We start from the raw sequence: 18,735 nt of genomic DNA, 5'->3' as shown, positions 1-18,735 counted from the left end.
AGAGAGAGAGAGAGAGAGAGAGAGAGAGAGAGAGAGAGAGAGAGAGAGAGAGAGAGAGAGAGAGAGCAAAGACAGGAGGATGAGAGATGAAGCCATCCAGGAGAGGCTGTATCAGGAGGATGATCAGGGGACAAATGCAGGAGATATTGTGGAGGGAGTCGGGAGAAGAATGGGCAAACAATTTGAATAAGGGGGAGCAGTAACTTAATCTTAGTAGTGAACTTCATCTGTTGGGAGATACTTGATGAGGTGAAGAATAGAATCATGTTTTATTTACTGGCATTTGACAGCTGTTAACCAGGGAAATGAGATACTCCGGCCTGTCCAAGGCCTGTCCAGGGTACATCTGATCCTTTTCAGACAAAACCACTTTACTCTGGACATCAGGTGGATTGATTGAATGAACAGATTGCCGAGCTGCACCTGTGGGGCTCATACAGGGAGCGGGCTTTCTTAATGAGAGTGGGGTGGATCTCTTCTTAATTCCCATGAACACATGGAAGCTTGCCAGGCTCCTCATTCTATTGCCCTGATATTAACTGATCTTCCAGAGTGTCAGAGTCAGAAGGGACGTTGAAGGTTTTCCAGTCCAATCTATACTTCAAACAACTAGTAACTCATTTAGGTATAATAGTATTCTTGTAATTCTTTAGGCATAATAATAATTCTTAAGTATAATAATAATCATTGTAATAATTCCTTAGATATAGTAATAATTCTTCAGGATCTAGCCTTGTAAATTGTCAATTATATATATTTTTCTCTACTAGTATTTTTTACTTTTTTTCCTCAATGGTATTTTATTTTTCCAATTACATGTAAAGATAGTTTTCAACATTAATTTTTCTAAGATTTTGAGTTCCAATTTTCTTCTCCCTCTCTCCCCTCCACCCCCCTCCCAAAGACAGCAAGCAATCGGATATAGTTTATACATGTACAATCATATACATGACTATACTTGTCAAATATAATTGGGGAAAATGCTTATGGATTATTCCCCCAAATAAAATGCAAAATCACCCACTAACAGCCTTTGAACTTCTTCATTTTAGGTGTTTTAGGCAGCTACAGCTTTAAAGTTTGCAAAGCACTTGGCAAATGTAACACATTTGATGTAGGATGTGAGCTGGTGGGCAGGGCCCATCTTTGATATTTGTATCCCTTGTTCTTAGCACACAGTAGGCTCTTTATAGATGCTGAGTGATCGTATGAGTCTAAATCATTCTCTAATCTTTTCCTATCCATTATCACAGTTTAATGGGGGAAGCCATTTTCATTTCAGGAAGATAGATCAAATTCTTGCTGAATTTCCCAACCTGTCTCTTAAGATTAAGTCTTCAGCCTCTTAGTGTTCTCCTCTTTGTAAATTGTCTTTTCCCATGTCATAATCTGCAGGACTAAGAGGTGATGGCTGTTCTCCTTCACTCAGACAGATAATTATTGAACTGTATTTCATATTGTTTTAACAACCTTCAATACCACTTTTTATTAAGTCATAAATGGGCATTTTATTAGTATTTGAGGTAGTATGGCTTTCCATAATTAAGTCAGTTAAATCAAGAGGTAATAAGCAATCTCTGTTCTTTGGCCATCTGTTTCCAGTTTCAGTCAACTATGGTAACGGAGCAAGGGTGTTAAACATGCCTCTTCGCCTTGGGATCTGAACTCCCTCCAACTCCCTCTAATGACTGTAACTGTTGGGTAGGAGGCCTCGGCTTCTTCATCTAGTCTCTGCATTTAGTTAACAGATTCACCCTTCTGTCTTTTTCAGGAGGTTCATGATTTGCTGAAAGACTATGAATTAAAGTATTGTTATGTGGACAGGAACAAAAGAACAGGTAAGAACCTTTTTGCATTTCTGGGATCTTCCCTTTGGACTTCCTTTCTTTCCTTAAGAAGCTGATCAATAAATAGTTATTCATTACCTCCTCTGTTTCCAGGCCATGTGTCTCAGTTTCCTCATCTGTATAATGCACTTCCACATCTATATCTTATAACAGCTACATTTCTTTAGCCCTTTAAGATTTGCAAAGTGCTTTACAAATATCATATCACTGTATCCTTACAACAACCCGTAGAGCTGAGGGGCTAGTATTATCCCCATTCTACATTTGAGGAAACTGAGGCAAATCAGGTAAGTGATTTGCCCAGTGTCACACACTGTCTGACACTGTATGAGAATCACGGTCTTCCTGACTCCAGGTCCAGTGCTTTATGTACTGTGGCGCCCCTAGCTTCCCATATTATTTGTAGTATCCAAATCTCAGCCACCGTGTGGAACCAACAGTAGAAAGAATATTGGCTCTGGGTTAGAATTCTGCATCAGTTGCTTACTCCCTGTGTGGCTTTGAGCGAGTAATTTCACCTCTGTGGGTCTCTCTTTCCTTATTTGTAAAAGGAAGGGGTTGGATCATAATCATCGTCACGATGTTGATGATGAGGATTTCTTTATGTAGCGCTGCCTGGGTACTTTATAAATTATCACTTTTGATCCTAACAACAATCCAGGAAGTTAGGGGCTTTTATTATCCCCATTTTACAGTTGAGGAAACAGACAGGCAGAGGTTAAGTAACTTGCCCAGAGTCACACAGCTAGTGTGACTTCACTGTACTATCTAACTTCCACCATGGTTGTAGATCAGCCCAATCTTTGTTGTTGTTGTTGTTGTTGTTGTTTTTTTGCTGAGGTAATTGGGGTTAAGTGACTTGTCCAGGGTCACCCAGCCAGGAAATGTTAAATGCCTGAGACCAGATTTGAACTCAGTTCCTCCTGACTTCAGGGCTGGTGCTCTATCCACTGCACCACCTAGCTACCCCAATCAGCCCAATCTTGAAGTAGAAATTCTGTACAATTAAAGGATGATAAGAGTATGGTGATAGCTTTTGACCATTCATGCATTCAGTGTTAACCCTTTAAAGGATGAGACAGCAGCTACATTGGGGGTGGGGAGAAGTACTTTGAATAAAGTCCTGTGTCTATCCCATCAAGCTGGCATTCTGGGACATAGGCGATAGATCAATCGGTAGGAGTTCATTAAATGGCTCTTCTGGGCCAGACTCAGCACCGTGCACCAAGAAGAACAAAGAGCAGCTCTGGGGCGCAGGGAGCTTTTCTTTCTGACATGTCGGTCCCAACTCTACAACAAAAGTTTTTTTCCTTTGATTCCAAGCTTCTCCTCAAGCAGATGGACCAAATGGGAAGTACATGTTTGGGCTCCCTCTGGATCATTTTTTTCCCCCAACCTCTTCCCTTCCTCTCTCTGCTCTGGGATAAAGTTGTCCACTGTGTAGTGATGACATTGCCTATTTGTACTTAATGCTTTTAAACAGGATTTTCCATGACTTCTCTCCTTGGAGAGAAGCTTAGAACAACAGAAGCCATTCCTGGCATTTCAAAAGCAGGAAAACAGGGGCCCCAAGAAATACTGGCAGACCTGAACCCCCACGGGTGGTGATGGCTGCGGCCTGGATCTCGACTCCGAAGTTTAGCATTCTTCCTGGGAAAGTCCCTTTTGTCCTTCTGTGATTCTGCTGGGCTCAGGGGAATTTTCTCTGTCTTGTTAAATGTCACCCATTTCTAGTATATTTCTGTATGAAAACACACCGTACCAGTAGGAGCATCTCTTAGAAAGGGGAAGTTGTAGGAGGAAAATGGGGCCTTCAGTGGCACAGGCAGTTACTCCTGCTGATTAAGAGAGGACCAGTTGGCAAGGCTGGCTAAGAAGACAGGACAGGAGAATGACATTTGAATAAGGAAGGAATGGGAGGCTCCTGGCCTGGGAAGAGTCAATCAGCAAACATTTCTCCAATGTGTGCTATGAGCCAGACATCATGTCAGGGCCTGGAAATCCAAATACAAAGAAGTAAATGATTCCTGCTCGAGGAGTTTACCTTTCTATGGGAGCAAATGACCCTGACAGATAGAAATAATACAGCCAGTTGGTTCCATAGTGTGTGGTCCTGAAGTCAGGAATTCAAAAATGGCCTCAGGACACTTACTTGCTGAGTGGTCTCGGACAAATCATTTAGCTCTGTTTACCTCAGTTTCCTCAGTTGTAAAATAAGTTGAAGAAGGAAATGGTATATCTGCCAAAAAAAAAAAAAAGACAAATGAGGTCACGAAGAGCTGGACATGACTGACATGGAAGAAATAGGCAAGGAATCGATAGAAATAAATGCAAGGTGAGTTCAGGGTGAGGAATCAGGAAAGACTTTTTTTGTTGAAAGTAATTCTTGAAAGGTAGAGGTGGTACAGCCTTGAGATACTTTATGTTTCCTGTACATAGAGAAAAGTGATTCCTGATTGGCTGAGACCTCAAACCTGTGACGCAGTTTCTTTTTAGAAACCCTTCACAAAGGAAAGAGAGAAATATAGTTCTCTCTAAAGTCTGACCTTTAAAATGTCTCATGGGAACCCCTGGAACCTTAGGCACGTGGAAAACGCACTCCCCTCCTCAACATGTCCCTTGATTTCCAGGACCTACAAGCCTAGAGAACATGAAAAATAGACTTTCCTGGTGAGATTTCCCAGTTGAACTGAGATTTTATCTTCTCCCAGAGTTTATTTACTCTTGGGTGTGCTATTGTCTACTCTCAATGTATAACTTCCCCAATTTTTGTTTTACTGTTTGTTTTCACTATTCGCTGTTGTCTTTGTGTAACCAGTAAGAGGGAGCTAAGCTGGCTGTGTTACTCTCCCCTTTGAAAAAACTGGAGAAAGTGTTTTTTTTTTAACACTCCCAAAATAAAACATATTGCCACCAGACTACCCATACTGGAAGTACAGGAGATACAACTCTACCCCCCTAATTGAAGGAAGAAGGAGTACTTCTCTTGCTCCCCAAAAAGGTAGAAATCAAAATCTACCTTAAAATGGGTTGGGCCAACCAAATCGGTTCCAATTGAGCAGTAATGAACTGAACCAGCGACACCCAGCGAAAGAACTCTGGGAGTTGACTATGAACCACTACATAGAATCCCCAATCCCTCTAATTTTGTCCACCTACATTTCTGATTTCCTTCACATGCTAATTGTCCACTTTCAAAGCCCGATTCTTTTTGTACAGCAAAATAATTGTTTGGACATGTATACACATATTGTATTTAATTTATACTCTAATATATTGAACATGTATTGGTCAACCTGCCATCTGGGGGGGGGGAAGGAGGGGAAAAGTGAGAATAAAAGGTTTGGCAATTGTCAGTATTGTAAAATTACCCATGCATATATCTGGCAAATAAAAACTATTAAAATATTTTTTTAAATGGGTTGGGCCAGATCTTAGATAAAATTTCTATCTATCCATGCTATATATTGTGCACTCATTTTATGTTAGATAGCTGTCTAACTGTATTATACCCAATTGCCACTTTATATTCAGAACGTTTTCTGATTAGGTAGGTCTGTAGAATGGGTCACTGAGCTCAATTTAGCATTATTAGCATATGGGCAGATTGCAAGGTATGCTGGGAGATGTTCTGGTGCAAAAGAAATCATTTTCGTCTGGGACCTTTAGAGGAAATAGATTCTGCAGGATAAGAGAGGCCCATAATGGACCAGTCTAGTTCTGATGAACCAAAGATAAATAAGATTAGTAAGTTTGGTACCATCTGTTTGGGAGATTCTGTCTCTATGTGCATTTTTTTTCTCTGTGTCTCTGTCTCTGTCTGTCTCTGACTCTCTCTCTGTCTCTTTCTATGTGTGTGTCTCTTTTTCTCTCTCACCAAAAATAGCATATGAGGATAAGGATATGTGAAATGTGATATATATGCATACACACTTACACATATATAACACATATATACATAAATGTATGTGCATATATCTATAATGTATAAATATACATGCATTTCAATATATTCATTCCCATATGTACATACATACCCACATATAGAAATATTCTTATCCTGGCATACTATTTTTGAATTTCTGTATTTTCTTTTCCTTTGTAAATAAACCTAGGAGAAATAATAGAGTGTGCTGTTTGAGCTACGTGTTGAAAGGATGTATTCCAAGAACAGGAGAGGAGGAGGAGCAGCATTCTAGGCAAGTGGGCTAGCCTGTGCCAAGGCAGATGGGGACGGAGTAACATACGTGCCGAGCAGAGAGGCCATCTTGTTTGGATTTTGGAGTGGCGGAAGGGCAGCAGTAGAAGGATAAGTGGGGATGCTTGTAAGGGAATTTATAATGAAATAGAAAACTTATATTTGATCCCGCAGACAACAAGAAACCACTGGAGTTTACTGAGCCCCATCTCCTGGAAAAAAACAATAGGGGAACATGTAGAAGTTTTAGCCTTGACAGGAAGAAGGGACACCTCACCAGAGACTGGGGAAAGGGAGAGAGAATGGAAGGTGATGTTAGAAGGTTTAAAGATGATGAAACAAGAGGAAGAAAAGAGGGTCATTAAGCAAAATAGCCTCTATTTTCTTGGGAAAGTATGAGGCAAAAAACTCAGCTGAAAAAGAAAGGATAATAGATATGGTTGACTTTTAGAGGAGGGAAGAGAAGGTTCAAAATAGCTAATGAGGTAGGAAATCTGTCAGTGTGCTGGGAAGCAAGTGATCTTAATGCTACCTCATGGGAATCGCTGAGACTTTGGAAATAATTCATAATTGGACTGTGACAGTGGAAGGATATCAGTTATTCTAGAATAGAGTCAGTAAAAACAAAGAGAGTGATGGCGTAATATTTAGTCTTCAGAAGAAATACTGTTTTGTGAAAATCTTACCTTCCTGAACTAGCATGTTGGAAAGCATTAAACAGAGAGACAGGGTATATTGTGGATTATCTGTACAGAAGAAGAAATAATAGGGGGATTCTTCAAGCAGATAACCAAAATGGTACAAAGAGAGGATTAAATTATGATTGGAAGGCTCGATTCTATGTGCATGCTGGGTCTCTGCTAAAAGGGTGCTTATTGATTGTTGATTCACTTTATTTTGTAAATTGGGTAAAGTAGACCACAAGGGGAATTATTTGGGACTTGATTCAGATCAATAAGGAGAAAGTGATTTTCAAACAGAAAGGAGAGGAACTGGGGGCAGCTAGGTGGCGCAGTGGAGAGAGCACCAGCCCTGAATTCAGGAGGACTCGAGTTCAAATCTGGTGTCAGACACTTAACACTTCCTAGCTGTGTGACCCTGGGCAAGTCACTTAACCCCAGCCTCAGGGGGGAAAAAAAGAAAGGAGAGGAACTGTGGGAGAAAATGGCAATATAGGAATGTGTGTGTGTGTGTGTGTGTGTGTGTGTGTGTGTGTGTGTGTGTATGTGTGTGTATGCAGGGAGGGAGGTGCCAAACATAGTCTACAATGAACATTAAATTCTAGAAAATTTAATTTCCAAAATAGGATATGTGGGATCCCATACATTGAAAATCTAAAAAGAGTTGATTTAAGAGGACAAGGAGCAAGAAAGAGCAAAATCCTGGCAATTTGGTTCCCTATGATGCCATGAAGAAGGGGGAGGTTGACAGAGGCCAGCATGTCTGTGCAAGAAACTTATTAGCCAACATGGATTTTTTTTAAGTATAAAAAATGGATGGATGGCAGTCCAAAGCAATCCTAATAGACTTTGGACAGAAAATGCCATCTGCATCCAGAAAAAGAACTGAGGAGACTGAATGTAAATCAACACATTCTATGTTAACTTAGTTTTTCTGTTTTTTAAATCTCTCCCATGATTTTTCCCTTTTGCTTTAATTTTTCTCTCCCAACATGATTCACAAAGCAATGTGTATTAAAAATAAATAAATTTACTAGAGAAAAAATAGATGGAAGAAAATAGATAAGTGAAGACAAATATAGAAGTAACACACTCCCATTACAATAGTGTCAGTATTACAAGAAAAGCTTCGATGAAATCTTTGAACAAATGGTCTTTTTGTTTTGTTTTTGGTAACACTTTCAGGGTATATTCACAATCATGCAATCATTGTGTCAAATAGTGTTTGTCACTTTGACAGCCTATGTACTGGCAGATTTTTCTTCAAAACATTTTACCAGTTTTCATTCACTTCAGTTTGGTGGTCTTCCTTTTGGACAGTTGAGCTGGACTTTCTGCCTCTGCTTCTCTTATCCAGCTGTCCCCCCCATTCTGCAAACCCTCTGTCAACCTCTACTTCAGATGCCAAAATTCAAATCGATGCTACCGCTCTTGGAAAGAATTGGCAGTTGTTTTATGTGTGCCTCTACTTACCATTCCTCCCTGACCCCTCTTTCCCTTTAAGTGTCATTTCCCTCTTTTAGAAGGTAAGCTTCTTGTAAGAGCAGACACTGTTTTGCTTTTTGTATATTCCTTAGCATTTGTATAGTATTTGCTCCATAGTAAATGCTTATTTATTTAGTTACTCATTTGTTTATTTGTTCATTCATTTATTCCATTCCATTCCATAGAAAAGAATGTACTTTTCCAACACCTACTTTTGAGTTTTGTTACTTATGATTATTTTTGCCAAGCTAAATGGTATGAAGGGATACTACAAAATGATTTTAATTCACATGTGCTGTATTATTCATGAGAATACATTTTTTTCAAGTGGATACTTATAATTTTTTGTTTTCCCTTTTGAAAATTGTTCATGGTCTTTAATCATTTCTTCATTATGAACCTGATGTTACTGTCATACAATTTAAAAGCATTTCTTGTGTATTTTAGATTTCAAGTTCTTATCCTTCACATTCAGTATATTTCTCCCATGTTATTTTTATTCATTTATGTTGGTTTTGTTACCTAGAATTTATTTTTAAAAATTTAATATTGTGGGGGGCAGCTGGTTGATATAGTGAATAGAGTGTCAGCCTTGAAGTCAGGAGGACCTGAATTCAAATCTGACCTCAGACACTTAACATTTACTGGCTATGTGACCCTGGGCAAGTCATTTAATCCCAATTGCCTCTGCAAAAAAAGAATTAATATTGCCAATCAAATCTGTCTTGTCCATAACAATTCTTTGCTGAATAGAAGAAAAATATTTTCCTTCCAAAATTTAACTAAACACCTCATCTATATTTTGCTTCATTTTAATATTTTGTTACTTTTTATATCTAAAATCTAAGTGAAATATGCCAAAGTACATGGTGCAGTATGATTATCTAAATTCATTTCCTACTAAATTTCCAATCAGTTTTCTCAAATACATTCATTAGAGAATCCTTTTCCCTGTTTTAATTTTCTTTTGATTTATTAAACATGATTTTTTTGCACTTATAGTTGAATAGATATTCTATTCCATTGACCTCTTTTCTTGTCCAGTGTAGGATGGCTTTGGTAATAACTTCTACATAGTAGGTTTTAAAGTCTAGGATGCTCTTTTCTTGTCTTTTTTTGTTTTTATATTTTTAACCACATTCCAAACACAGGGTCTAGTGTACACACAGAAGACATTTACCAATGAATTGGTCACTTCAATTAAATTGCTATTCCTAAATGTCTAGTGAAATTGTGGCCTGGTTCCCACTGGGAATGCCAGCAAACTTGGTCTAAGGAGCTCCTGCTGACAATTAATGCATTGGCAATAGAGCCCTTTCCCTTATTCTCTCTATATCTCTTCTCCTAGTCATTTGCCAGTGGCAGGACCTTCTGAGGCTATCTTTGTTGATTCCAAAATAACAATATTAATAACCTTTAATAAATGGATATTCTGGGAATAAGGAAGAACATGAGAAAAAGCATGGAAGTATCCAAAGTCTATTCTTGTTAGCGCCATAGGCTAGAAAGTAGAAAGGTCATTAGGTGGTGGGGTGAGTAGGGTATTGGACTGAACTTCATGAAGACCTGGATTCAAATCCTTTCCCAAATATGTAGTAGCCGGGAATCCTTGGGCAATTCATTTCATCAGTCTGTTTCAGTCTCTTCACCTGGGCAGTGAGGGCACTCTACTTAGTGATCTCTCCCAGCTCTCATCTGAGAATCTTGTGATTTGACTGCAGAGATGGGACAGGGTCACATTGTAGATAACTACAATCTAGAAGATAACTTCTAGAACCAAGGTCAACTTATGTTCCAGGTTTCCTGGTTCTAGAAGATGCCCTAAATGCCATCAATAGGGAGCTTTTGAAGGCTGGTGAGCAGAAGAATATGGGAGGCACCTGCCTGGGGAGCCTTAGTTACCTTCTAGCTGATAGAATCAAGAACGTGGGGAACAAAAGAGCTCATTCAGTTCCCTCCAATGGGTCAGTTAGATTGCCTTCATCGAGAAGAAGGTGACTTTCTTTTAGGAAGAAGGCAGAATCCTTTGGAGTCCCTTGGGAAAAGGAACTGCCCTCTTTATCTGTCAGAGCTCTGAATAGGAAAGAGAAGATACTGCCTTCTATGTTCTGTGAGGAGAAGCTAAAGATTTAACTGCAGTTGGTTGGTAGGGCTTGAAGTAATAAGAATTCTTGAATCACTTTGACTTTCTCTTCCTTTCCAGCTAAGCTGAAGGACTGAACAATAGCTTATTCTTTAACTGTAGTTAAAAGCAAAAAGTGTGGGATTCTGTTCTCTGACCTGTTTCTGTTCCCTTCTAATAGATCAGGGGAGCAAAGCTCCTTCTCTGACTTGTTTCTTCCCTCCTTCAAATTTTTACAATTGAATTGTAAAATCAAAATTTGAAAATCAGCAACATTTCTCTCTAATTATAACAAAATTCAAGAAGCAGAGGTAGAAAGAGAAATCCCATTCCAATATCTACAAATTGTGTGAAGTCTCCAAGAAATCAACCAACCGAAACACACAAAATTATGCTTAAGGAAATAACAGAACCAGAAGAACATTGTACACAGTCACAGCAGTATGTGCAATAATCAACTGTGTGTAACAACTGTTTTCTGCAATGCAGTGATCCAAGATGATTCTAAAAGATTTATAATGAAAAATCCTATCCACCTTCAGGGAAAGAATTGTTAGAGTCTGAATGCAAATTGAAGCATACTTTTAAAGTGTTCTTTAATATTCTTTTTCTTGATTTTGAGGTTGTTTGGGGGTTTTATCTATGTTTTCTTTGGCAACATGGCTAACAATGAACATTTGGCATGATGGTATTTGTATAATCTTTATCTAATTGCTTACCTTCACAAGAAAAGGAGAGAGAAAGGAGGGAGAGAATATGAAATTCGATTGTAAAAAATGTTAAAAATCTGTGTATGTTTAATTGAGAACAAAAGAAAATAAAAAAAATGAAATAACAAGCAACTTGAGATAACGAAAATTATTCAATTCTCATAGCTGGGCTGTGTCAGTATAATAAAAATGATAGCACTATCAAAATTAATCTACAGTTTTAATGCTGTAATAATCCAATTGTCAGATGGATAGTTTACAACATTATAATATAAAATTTATTTGGAAAAATAAAATATTTAGAATCTCAAGGAAAACAATGAATAAAGTAGAGATATAGGTAGGAGGTAGTACTTCCAGATAGAGACATGGGGTAATAGTAGTTCCAGACCTCAAATTACATTATTGAAAGCAATACCATATGGTATTGGTTAAAGAGAGAGAAGGAGGAGGGGGAAGAGAAAGAGAGAGGGTGAGGAAGGAGGAAGGAGAAGGAGATGGAGAAAGGAAGGGAGGGAGATTGGAAGAGAGAAGGAGGAATGGAATGAGGGGGTCAGAGGAAAATAGAGAAATATCAGTGGAATAGACTAGACAAGGGAGAATCAGAAAAAATGGAATATAATAAACTGGAAAACATAAATCACTTAGGAAAGTACTCTCTAGTTGGAAAAAAAAATTTAGGAAATCTGGAAAGCAGTGTGGCAGAAAATAGGCTTAGGCCAATACCTTCTGCTAGGTTTCACAAAACACTGTGGCTGTTAAAAATCATGTCATTAAAAAGCAGGAGAAGATCATATTCTTTTACAGCTGTGAGTAGGAATTGAATTCTTAACCAAACCAAGGATAGCAGAAATTTCAGAACATAAAATAGATAACTTAATGTGAATTTGAAAAGCTTCTGTATAATAAAATTAATGCACCTAGGATAATAATGAGAAAAAAATCTTTGAATCCAATTTCTCTGACAAGGTGTGATATCCAAGATATATCAACAATTAAGAAACAAATGGAAGATCCAAAAACATTCTCAGAAGAAAAATGGATATGAATGACAAAGTATTAACAGCTACATGGAAGAATGCTCCAAATCACTAATAAGAAAAATACAAATCAAAATAACTTGAGTTTCACCTTATACTCTCGGCAGAGGGATGACAAATTGGCAAAGATGATAAAATTTGGTGCAGTTATGGGAAGATAAACACACTGATGCATTATGGGAGGAGAAGGGGAGACTGACTTGGTCCTGCTATTTTGGAAAACTAAGGTGGTTAGAGTCTTCATGCCCAAAGATTCCATTAATACTCCAAGGAAGCCAATGATCAGAAGAATAGTCCCCTAGACACTAAAGTATTTTTAATGGGGCTTTTTTTGTGATTGCAAAGAATTGGAAACTAAATAGATGTCCATCGCTTATGGAATAACTAGTCAGATTGTGGGATATGAGTGTAATGGAATATTCCTATGCTATAAAAAAAGATATATGTACTGAGTTCAGAGTGCTACCTGAACTAATGGAGACTGAAGTAGGCAGAACCTAATGGACAATATATACAATGACTGCAATAACAGAAAAACAAAAGCACAAAAATAAATGCTAGAGCATTAGAAAGAAAAAGCCTGGCTCAAAAGAAGAGCTAAAGGCAGATAATTCTACCCTGCTCCCACTTTCTTCCAGAGGTGCAAGATTCAGAAGTATTGTACACATATTCGGTATTTAGATCAGTTATATTCCATTTTTCCTTGTTTTGTCTTTTAAAATCTCATGTGTTATATGGAATGTCTCCTGAGAGGCGGAGGTGAAGAAGGAAGAAAGGGGGAAATGATGAAAATATAGAAAAATACATCAGTATATTTAATTTTTAAAAATATGCTATTGTAGAAACCAAGTAGGTGGTACTAGAGACTTCTAGGTTCTTGGCAGTGGAAACAGAAAAGAGATAAAAGGAAGAAATGTTACAAGAGATATTTAAGGCTCATTTATAATCGGGCTAACACCTACTTTTCCAGATTTATTTCACCTTATTTCTCTTCACTCTTTGTCTGTTCCAGCCCATCTGAGCTATCAGGTGTTCCTTGAATGTATCATTCTATCACCTGGAAACTTGGACTCCCACAAACCATTGCCTGGGGCTAGAATTCACTTCCTCTTCAACTCAGTCTGTCTCAATGTGTTTTCCTGGTTTTCTTTCTGCAATTGATTCTCAATTGCCCTCTATGTCATTGCCCATCACCTGCTTTTAGTATCTTCTCTCTTTCCATTATCTTCTATCCCTTTTGTATCAGTTTATTTTATGTACATGTCATCTCTCCCTAGGACATCAATTCACTGAGGCCAGAGGCCATTTTGATTTTGATTTTCTTTGTATCTGTGAAACCCAGAATAGGACCCAGGCTCTGGAGTGGAGTATTTGCCAAATAAATGCTTGTTGAATAATTGATCTTCATTCAGTGCTTTGCTTAGAGGGCACATTTTTTTTAATTTTTTAAAATTAATTTTATAATTATAACTTTTTTTTGATAGTACATATGCATAAGTAATTTTTTACAACATTATCCCTTGCATTCCCTTCTGTTCCGAATTTTCCCCTCCTTCCCTCCACCCCCTCCCCTAGATAGCAGGCATTCCCATACATATTAAATATGTTATAGTATATCCTAGGTACAATATATATGTGCAGAACCGAATTTTGTTGTTGTTGTTGCAAAGGAAGAATGGTATTCGGAAGGAAAAAAATAATCTGGAAAGAAAAACAAACAAACAAAAATGCTCACAGTTTACACTCATTTCCCAGTGTTCCTTTTCTGGGTGTGGCTGATTCTGTCCATCATTGATCAATTGGAACTGGATTAGATCTTTTCTATGTTGAAGATTTCCACTTCCATCAGAATACAGCCTCATACAGTATCATTGTTGAAGTGTATAATGATCCCCTGGTTCTGCTCATTTCACTCAGCATCAGTTGATGTAAGTTTCTCCAGGCCTCTCTGTATTCCTCCTGTTGATCATTTCTTACAGAACAATAATATTCCATAACCTTCATATACCATAATTTACCCAACCATTCTCCAATTGATGGACAGCCATTCATTTTCCAGTTTCTAGCCACTACAAAAAAGGCTGCCACAAACATTTTGGCACATACAGGTCCCTTTACCCTCTTTAGTATTTCTTTGGGATATAAGCCCAATAGCAGCACTGCTGGATCAAAGGGTATGCACAGTTTGATAACCTTTGGGGCATAATTCCAGATTGCTCTCCAGAATGGTTGGATCCTTTCACAACTCCTAGAGGGTACATCTTATGCCCTTCCATGAGAATTAGGACTTTCTCCTTTCTCAAGTTGCTCTTTGCTTCCTTATTTTTCTTTATTCAATCACTCAGTCATCAAGTTTTTATTAAGGGTTTCCTATGTGAAGTCTTGGACTAGAACCTGAGCATATTTTTCGGGGTGTACAATCATCATTGTTAAAACTTATCAAAAGTTCTAGTCCAAAGGAATAAAACTTTTAATGTGCAACGTATTTCTCCTGTTGAATAGTTGTTTTTTTTTTTCCTTCTCAATTGTCACCATGCTCTGGTATCAGAAGAAATAAATGACTCAGAGGTGAGCTGGTAAAAGATGTTTACCATTTTAAGTTATAATCTTGCCACCAGAGCTTCCTGGAAGCTGAATTTCAGGAAAGGATTCTATTGAAATACAGAAGATCAGGAAAATCCGTTGAGATTGGCCTGGCATCATGTTGGCCCGTCTGATAGCAGGCAAAACCGTGACACAACTGGTAGGAGGATTCCAGCTTGTAATGGGATTCCAGTACCAAAGTCAAAGATTTCTGTGTGTTTGTTGAAACTTTCACAAGGAAACCCATAAGTAAGCAGACACTTTATCTACAGGATAATAGGTTCTCTTGACTCCTGTAGCTCTTCTCACACGTTGACTCCACCATCACCAATGATAGGATGATCATTATTTAAATAACATTTTTGACATTGTACAAGCATGGGAAATGGAAAAAATGATGCTTGATATTATTTGTCATTTAATTTATTTATTACAATGTTCTATCTTTTATCCTCTATTCCTTTAGAAGGCAGGGATTTTCATTTTTTATCTTTCTATCTTCTTTATTAGCACATGGTAAACACTTAATAAATTGTTGGTGAATGAATGAACTAGGGATGATTTAGCAGATTTAACCTGGAAACATTCCCCAAAAGAACTCAGTAATTTTTAACCCATTGCCCAAAAGCGTTTTCCTAACACAATCTTTAATTTTTTACATTCTTGCTACATTCTACTTCAACAATGAAAGTCTTCTTGACTTCGTTGGTGTGAAAGTGGTCTAAGTAATCAGTAAGACCTGTAATTTTATGGGTTCTGCATGGCTAATATGGAAATAGGTTTTTGCATAATTTCACCTGTATAATTGAGTTCATATTGCTAACCTTCTGTTTCTTTTTGTCATTCCCTTTTATTTTCTTCTTTAAAATGGCATTTTTCCAGTTTTACATTAAGAAATTTCTTAGCATTTATTTTTATAAGATTTTGAGTTCGAAGCTTTTCTTCCTACCTTTCTCTCTTCTTTTCCTCTTAAAATGGTAGGCAATTTCTTATGGCTAATTGCCTTCTCAATAGGTAAGGGAAGAAAGAGCTGGAGGGAGAGAGACAATTTGGACCTCAAAATCTTTTTAAAATGTGAAAGATAGATAATTCACTTTAAAAAATTATATGTGTTTCATAAATTACAGAATTGTAGAATTTTAGAGTTGGTAGGCACTTTGGTTACTATCTGCTCCAACCCATATCAGAAAGGAAAGGTCAGTATAATAATCCTGGCAAGTAGACCTCTGACCTCTGATTGAGGATATTATATTGAGGGAGACCCTACCACCTTCATCTTCTTTCCACTTTTGTAACTGGGGGTGTGCTGGGCCAGTTCAGACTTTTCCAGTTGATTTGCTAAATTCTCAGCGTTTACACCTAGAAATTGATAAATGCTAAAATTCTGAGCTTGCTTTAGTTATTTATTCTTGTCTAAACTTTAGAAAATGTTCATGATTCAAATTAAACTTTTCCCAGAGAACTGATTGGTGGTTGGTTGGTTGCTGGTCTTTATTCTCTAGGAGGACCAAAATGATGGCCCTGTGTGTGTCCGCCTGTGGCTGAGGAGACCAATACGAGTACTCTACCAAAGTCTGGGCATGAATAGTCCACAGAACATTTGGAGTGGCGTGTCTCTAAATTTGTGCATCTCATGTTTCCTTTGAGCTACTGTGATTCTGTTTTGCTCATAGAGCATGATGCTTTCGCTGATGCTGGTAGCCATGCTGGGCAATACGGTGCCATTGTCTCCCATGTCGCACAATCAATTCCAAAGTTCTTCAGAGATACCTTGAGAGTGTCCTTGTGTCACTTCTCCTGAGCTCCACGTGAGCCCTTGCCTACTCTGTAAAATATTCCTTACGGCAAACATTCATTTGGCATTTAAACAATGCCAAGCCTATCAGAGTCATGCTCTCTGCAGTAGAGGATGAATCCCTGGCAGAGTCAGTAAGCATGCTGTTCTTGTCAACATCAGCATCCAAGTTATTGATCCTTGATCTAGAGCAGTAAGGGACTTCAGAAGCCTGGGGACAGCTAGGTGGTGTAGAAGATAAAGTATCTGGAGTCAGGAGGACCTGAGTTCAAATCCAGTTTCAGATACTTCTTAGCTGTGTAACCCCAGGAAAGAGACTTCATTCTGTTTGCTTCCATTTCCTCATCTGTCAAATGAGTTGGAGAAAGAAATGGCAAACATCAATTTTTTGATAAGAAAATAGATACCTAGGGAAGATAGGTACCTGTCCAGGTCACCCACATATTAAGAATCAGAAGTAGGATAAAAAAAAATTAAACATGCAGGACACAGCACAGATGCCTGGGGTTTTCCACTGGAGACTTCTTGCCAAATCAACATTGTGTCATCAAGGATTACTTTTTTGAGGGCAGCCATTCAACCATCTCCAGAGCCATCAGATTATATTACCCTCTCCTTTCCACATTTCTACTTTTTCTGCAAGAATAGCATGAGTTATTTTATGAAATATTTGGCTCAAATCTAGGTCAACTATCTCTGCATTTGATCAGTTCATTTAGTTATCACATCCAAAAAGAAAGAAAATTGTTCTGGTGTAAACTGGCTTTTTGTAATCACCACTTCCCTTTTGAGGGGGCCACTTGAAATGTCTTAGAATCTTCCTGAGAATTGAAATCATGCTCATAAGCCTGGAGTTTGGGGCTTGTTCCCTCCACCCTAGTTTTTCCTGAAAACTAGTTATTTGCCTTTCTCTAGCTTTGTTTTTCTTCATCTGTTTACCATAATTCTTCTAACATCACTGACAATGATTTAACAATCTTATTTGCCAGGTTTTTGATTATTGAAGGATGTAGTTCATTCAAACCAGATGACTTCAACTTGGTATTCTTTTATCATAATTGTTGATCAGTCATTTTCAATCTTGCCTGACTTTGAATAACTTCATTTGGGGTTTTCTTGACAAAGATACTAGAGTGATTTTCCATTTCCTTCTCAAGTCCATTTTACAGATGAGAAAATTAAGACCCACAGGGTAAAGTGACTTGTTTTGGGTCAACAGGTAGTTAGTAGTTGAGGCAAGATTTGAACTCAGGTCTTCCTGACTCAGGGACCCAGTACTCTATCCACTGCAGCATCACCTCATTGCCTCCTTATAATAATAGCTAGTAATTATAGAGCACCTTAAGATTTGCCAAGAATTATATTTTCTCTTTTGATCTTCACAACAAGTGAAGTGAATGTGTCATTGTTGTCCCCATTTGACAGATAAGGAACATGAAGCAGACAGAAGGAATTAATTTGCCCAGGATCACATGGCTAAATCTAGATTTGAATTTAGGATTTCTTGACTCTGGGTCTAGCACTTTATCCATTGAGCCACCCATCTGCTTACATGCCTGATGTAATTGATTTCTGAATAAAAGTGTTTCCAGAATAGTCCTCTACCTATGGAGTACTTTCTCTGGTATTCATCAGGAATTTGTTTGAAAATGCTAATTAAGGAGGCCGAATTGCTTTCTCTTGGCTTGCAGATCTCCTTTCTTGGATTTTTCTCCAGAAGGTAATATCCAGATTAAATGAAAAGAATATGGACTTTTGTTTTGAAACGCTTGTGTTGACAGGAGAACAAATCTATTCCAAAATATTACATTCTAAGTGTCTATGTTTATCATCAAAACATACATTTTAAAAGAATTTCAACATTTATAATAAATAATGTAAGCACCATTTAATTTTAATGATTTCTTTTTTATTGTGGTTATAATTTATTTTTGACTACAATATTTCACAATACTTACTGATATCTTACTTTTCATCACCTTCATTTGCATCTTTACACAAAAATCATCCCTGATAACAAAGAATAAAGAGATTAGGGGGAGCAGTTTTTAAAAAGCCAATTTAATGAACACATGATCCAAATCAAATGCTATTTACAATATTCCACGTCTTCTCTTAGGGGCCAAGCTTGAGGTACACAATGTTCCATCTATTTTGGTGCTTTTCCATTTCCATTATTGTAGTTATCCTTCTCTTATACTCTGGCTCCTGCTTACTTCAGTTTGTATCTGTTCATCTAAATTTTCTCATTCCTACCTGTGGAAGAGAGACAAAG

At 37.7% G+C, this 18,735-nt stretch overlaps 1 protein-coding gene across 1 annotated transcript in view; it reads left to right on the top strand.

The window, feature by feature from the left end:
- Nucleotides 1-18,735, top strand: part of RAVER2 (ribonucleoprotein, PTB binding 2) — a 90,963-nt gene that overhangs the window by 36,771 nt on the left and 35,457 nt on the right. Inside the window, 1 exon segment of the mRNA XM_074265743.1 lies at nt 1,772-1,838. Within this exon segment, the coding sequence (XP_074121844.1) occupies nt 1,772-1,838 (67 nt within the window).

Source organism: Sminthopsis crassicaudata, chromosome 4 (assembly GCF_048593235.1).
Source record: "Sminthopsis crassicaudata isolate SCR6 chromosome 4, ASM4859323v1, whole genome shotgun sequence".
Lineage (NCBI taxonomy): Eukaryota > Metazoa > Chordata > Mammalia > Dasyuromorphia > Dasyuridae > Sminthopsis > Sminthopsis crassicaudata.
Note: the sequence above shows the minus strand (reverse complement) of the source record. Positions and strands in the feature narration are given on the sequence as shown.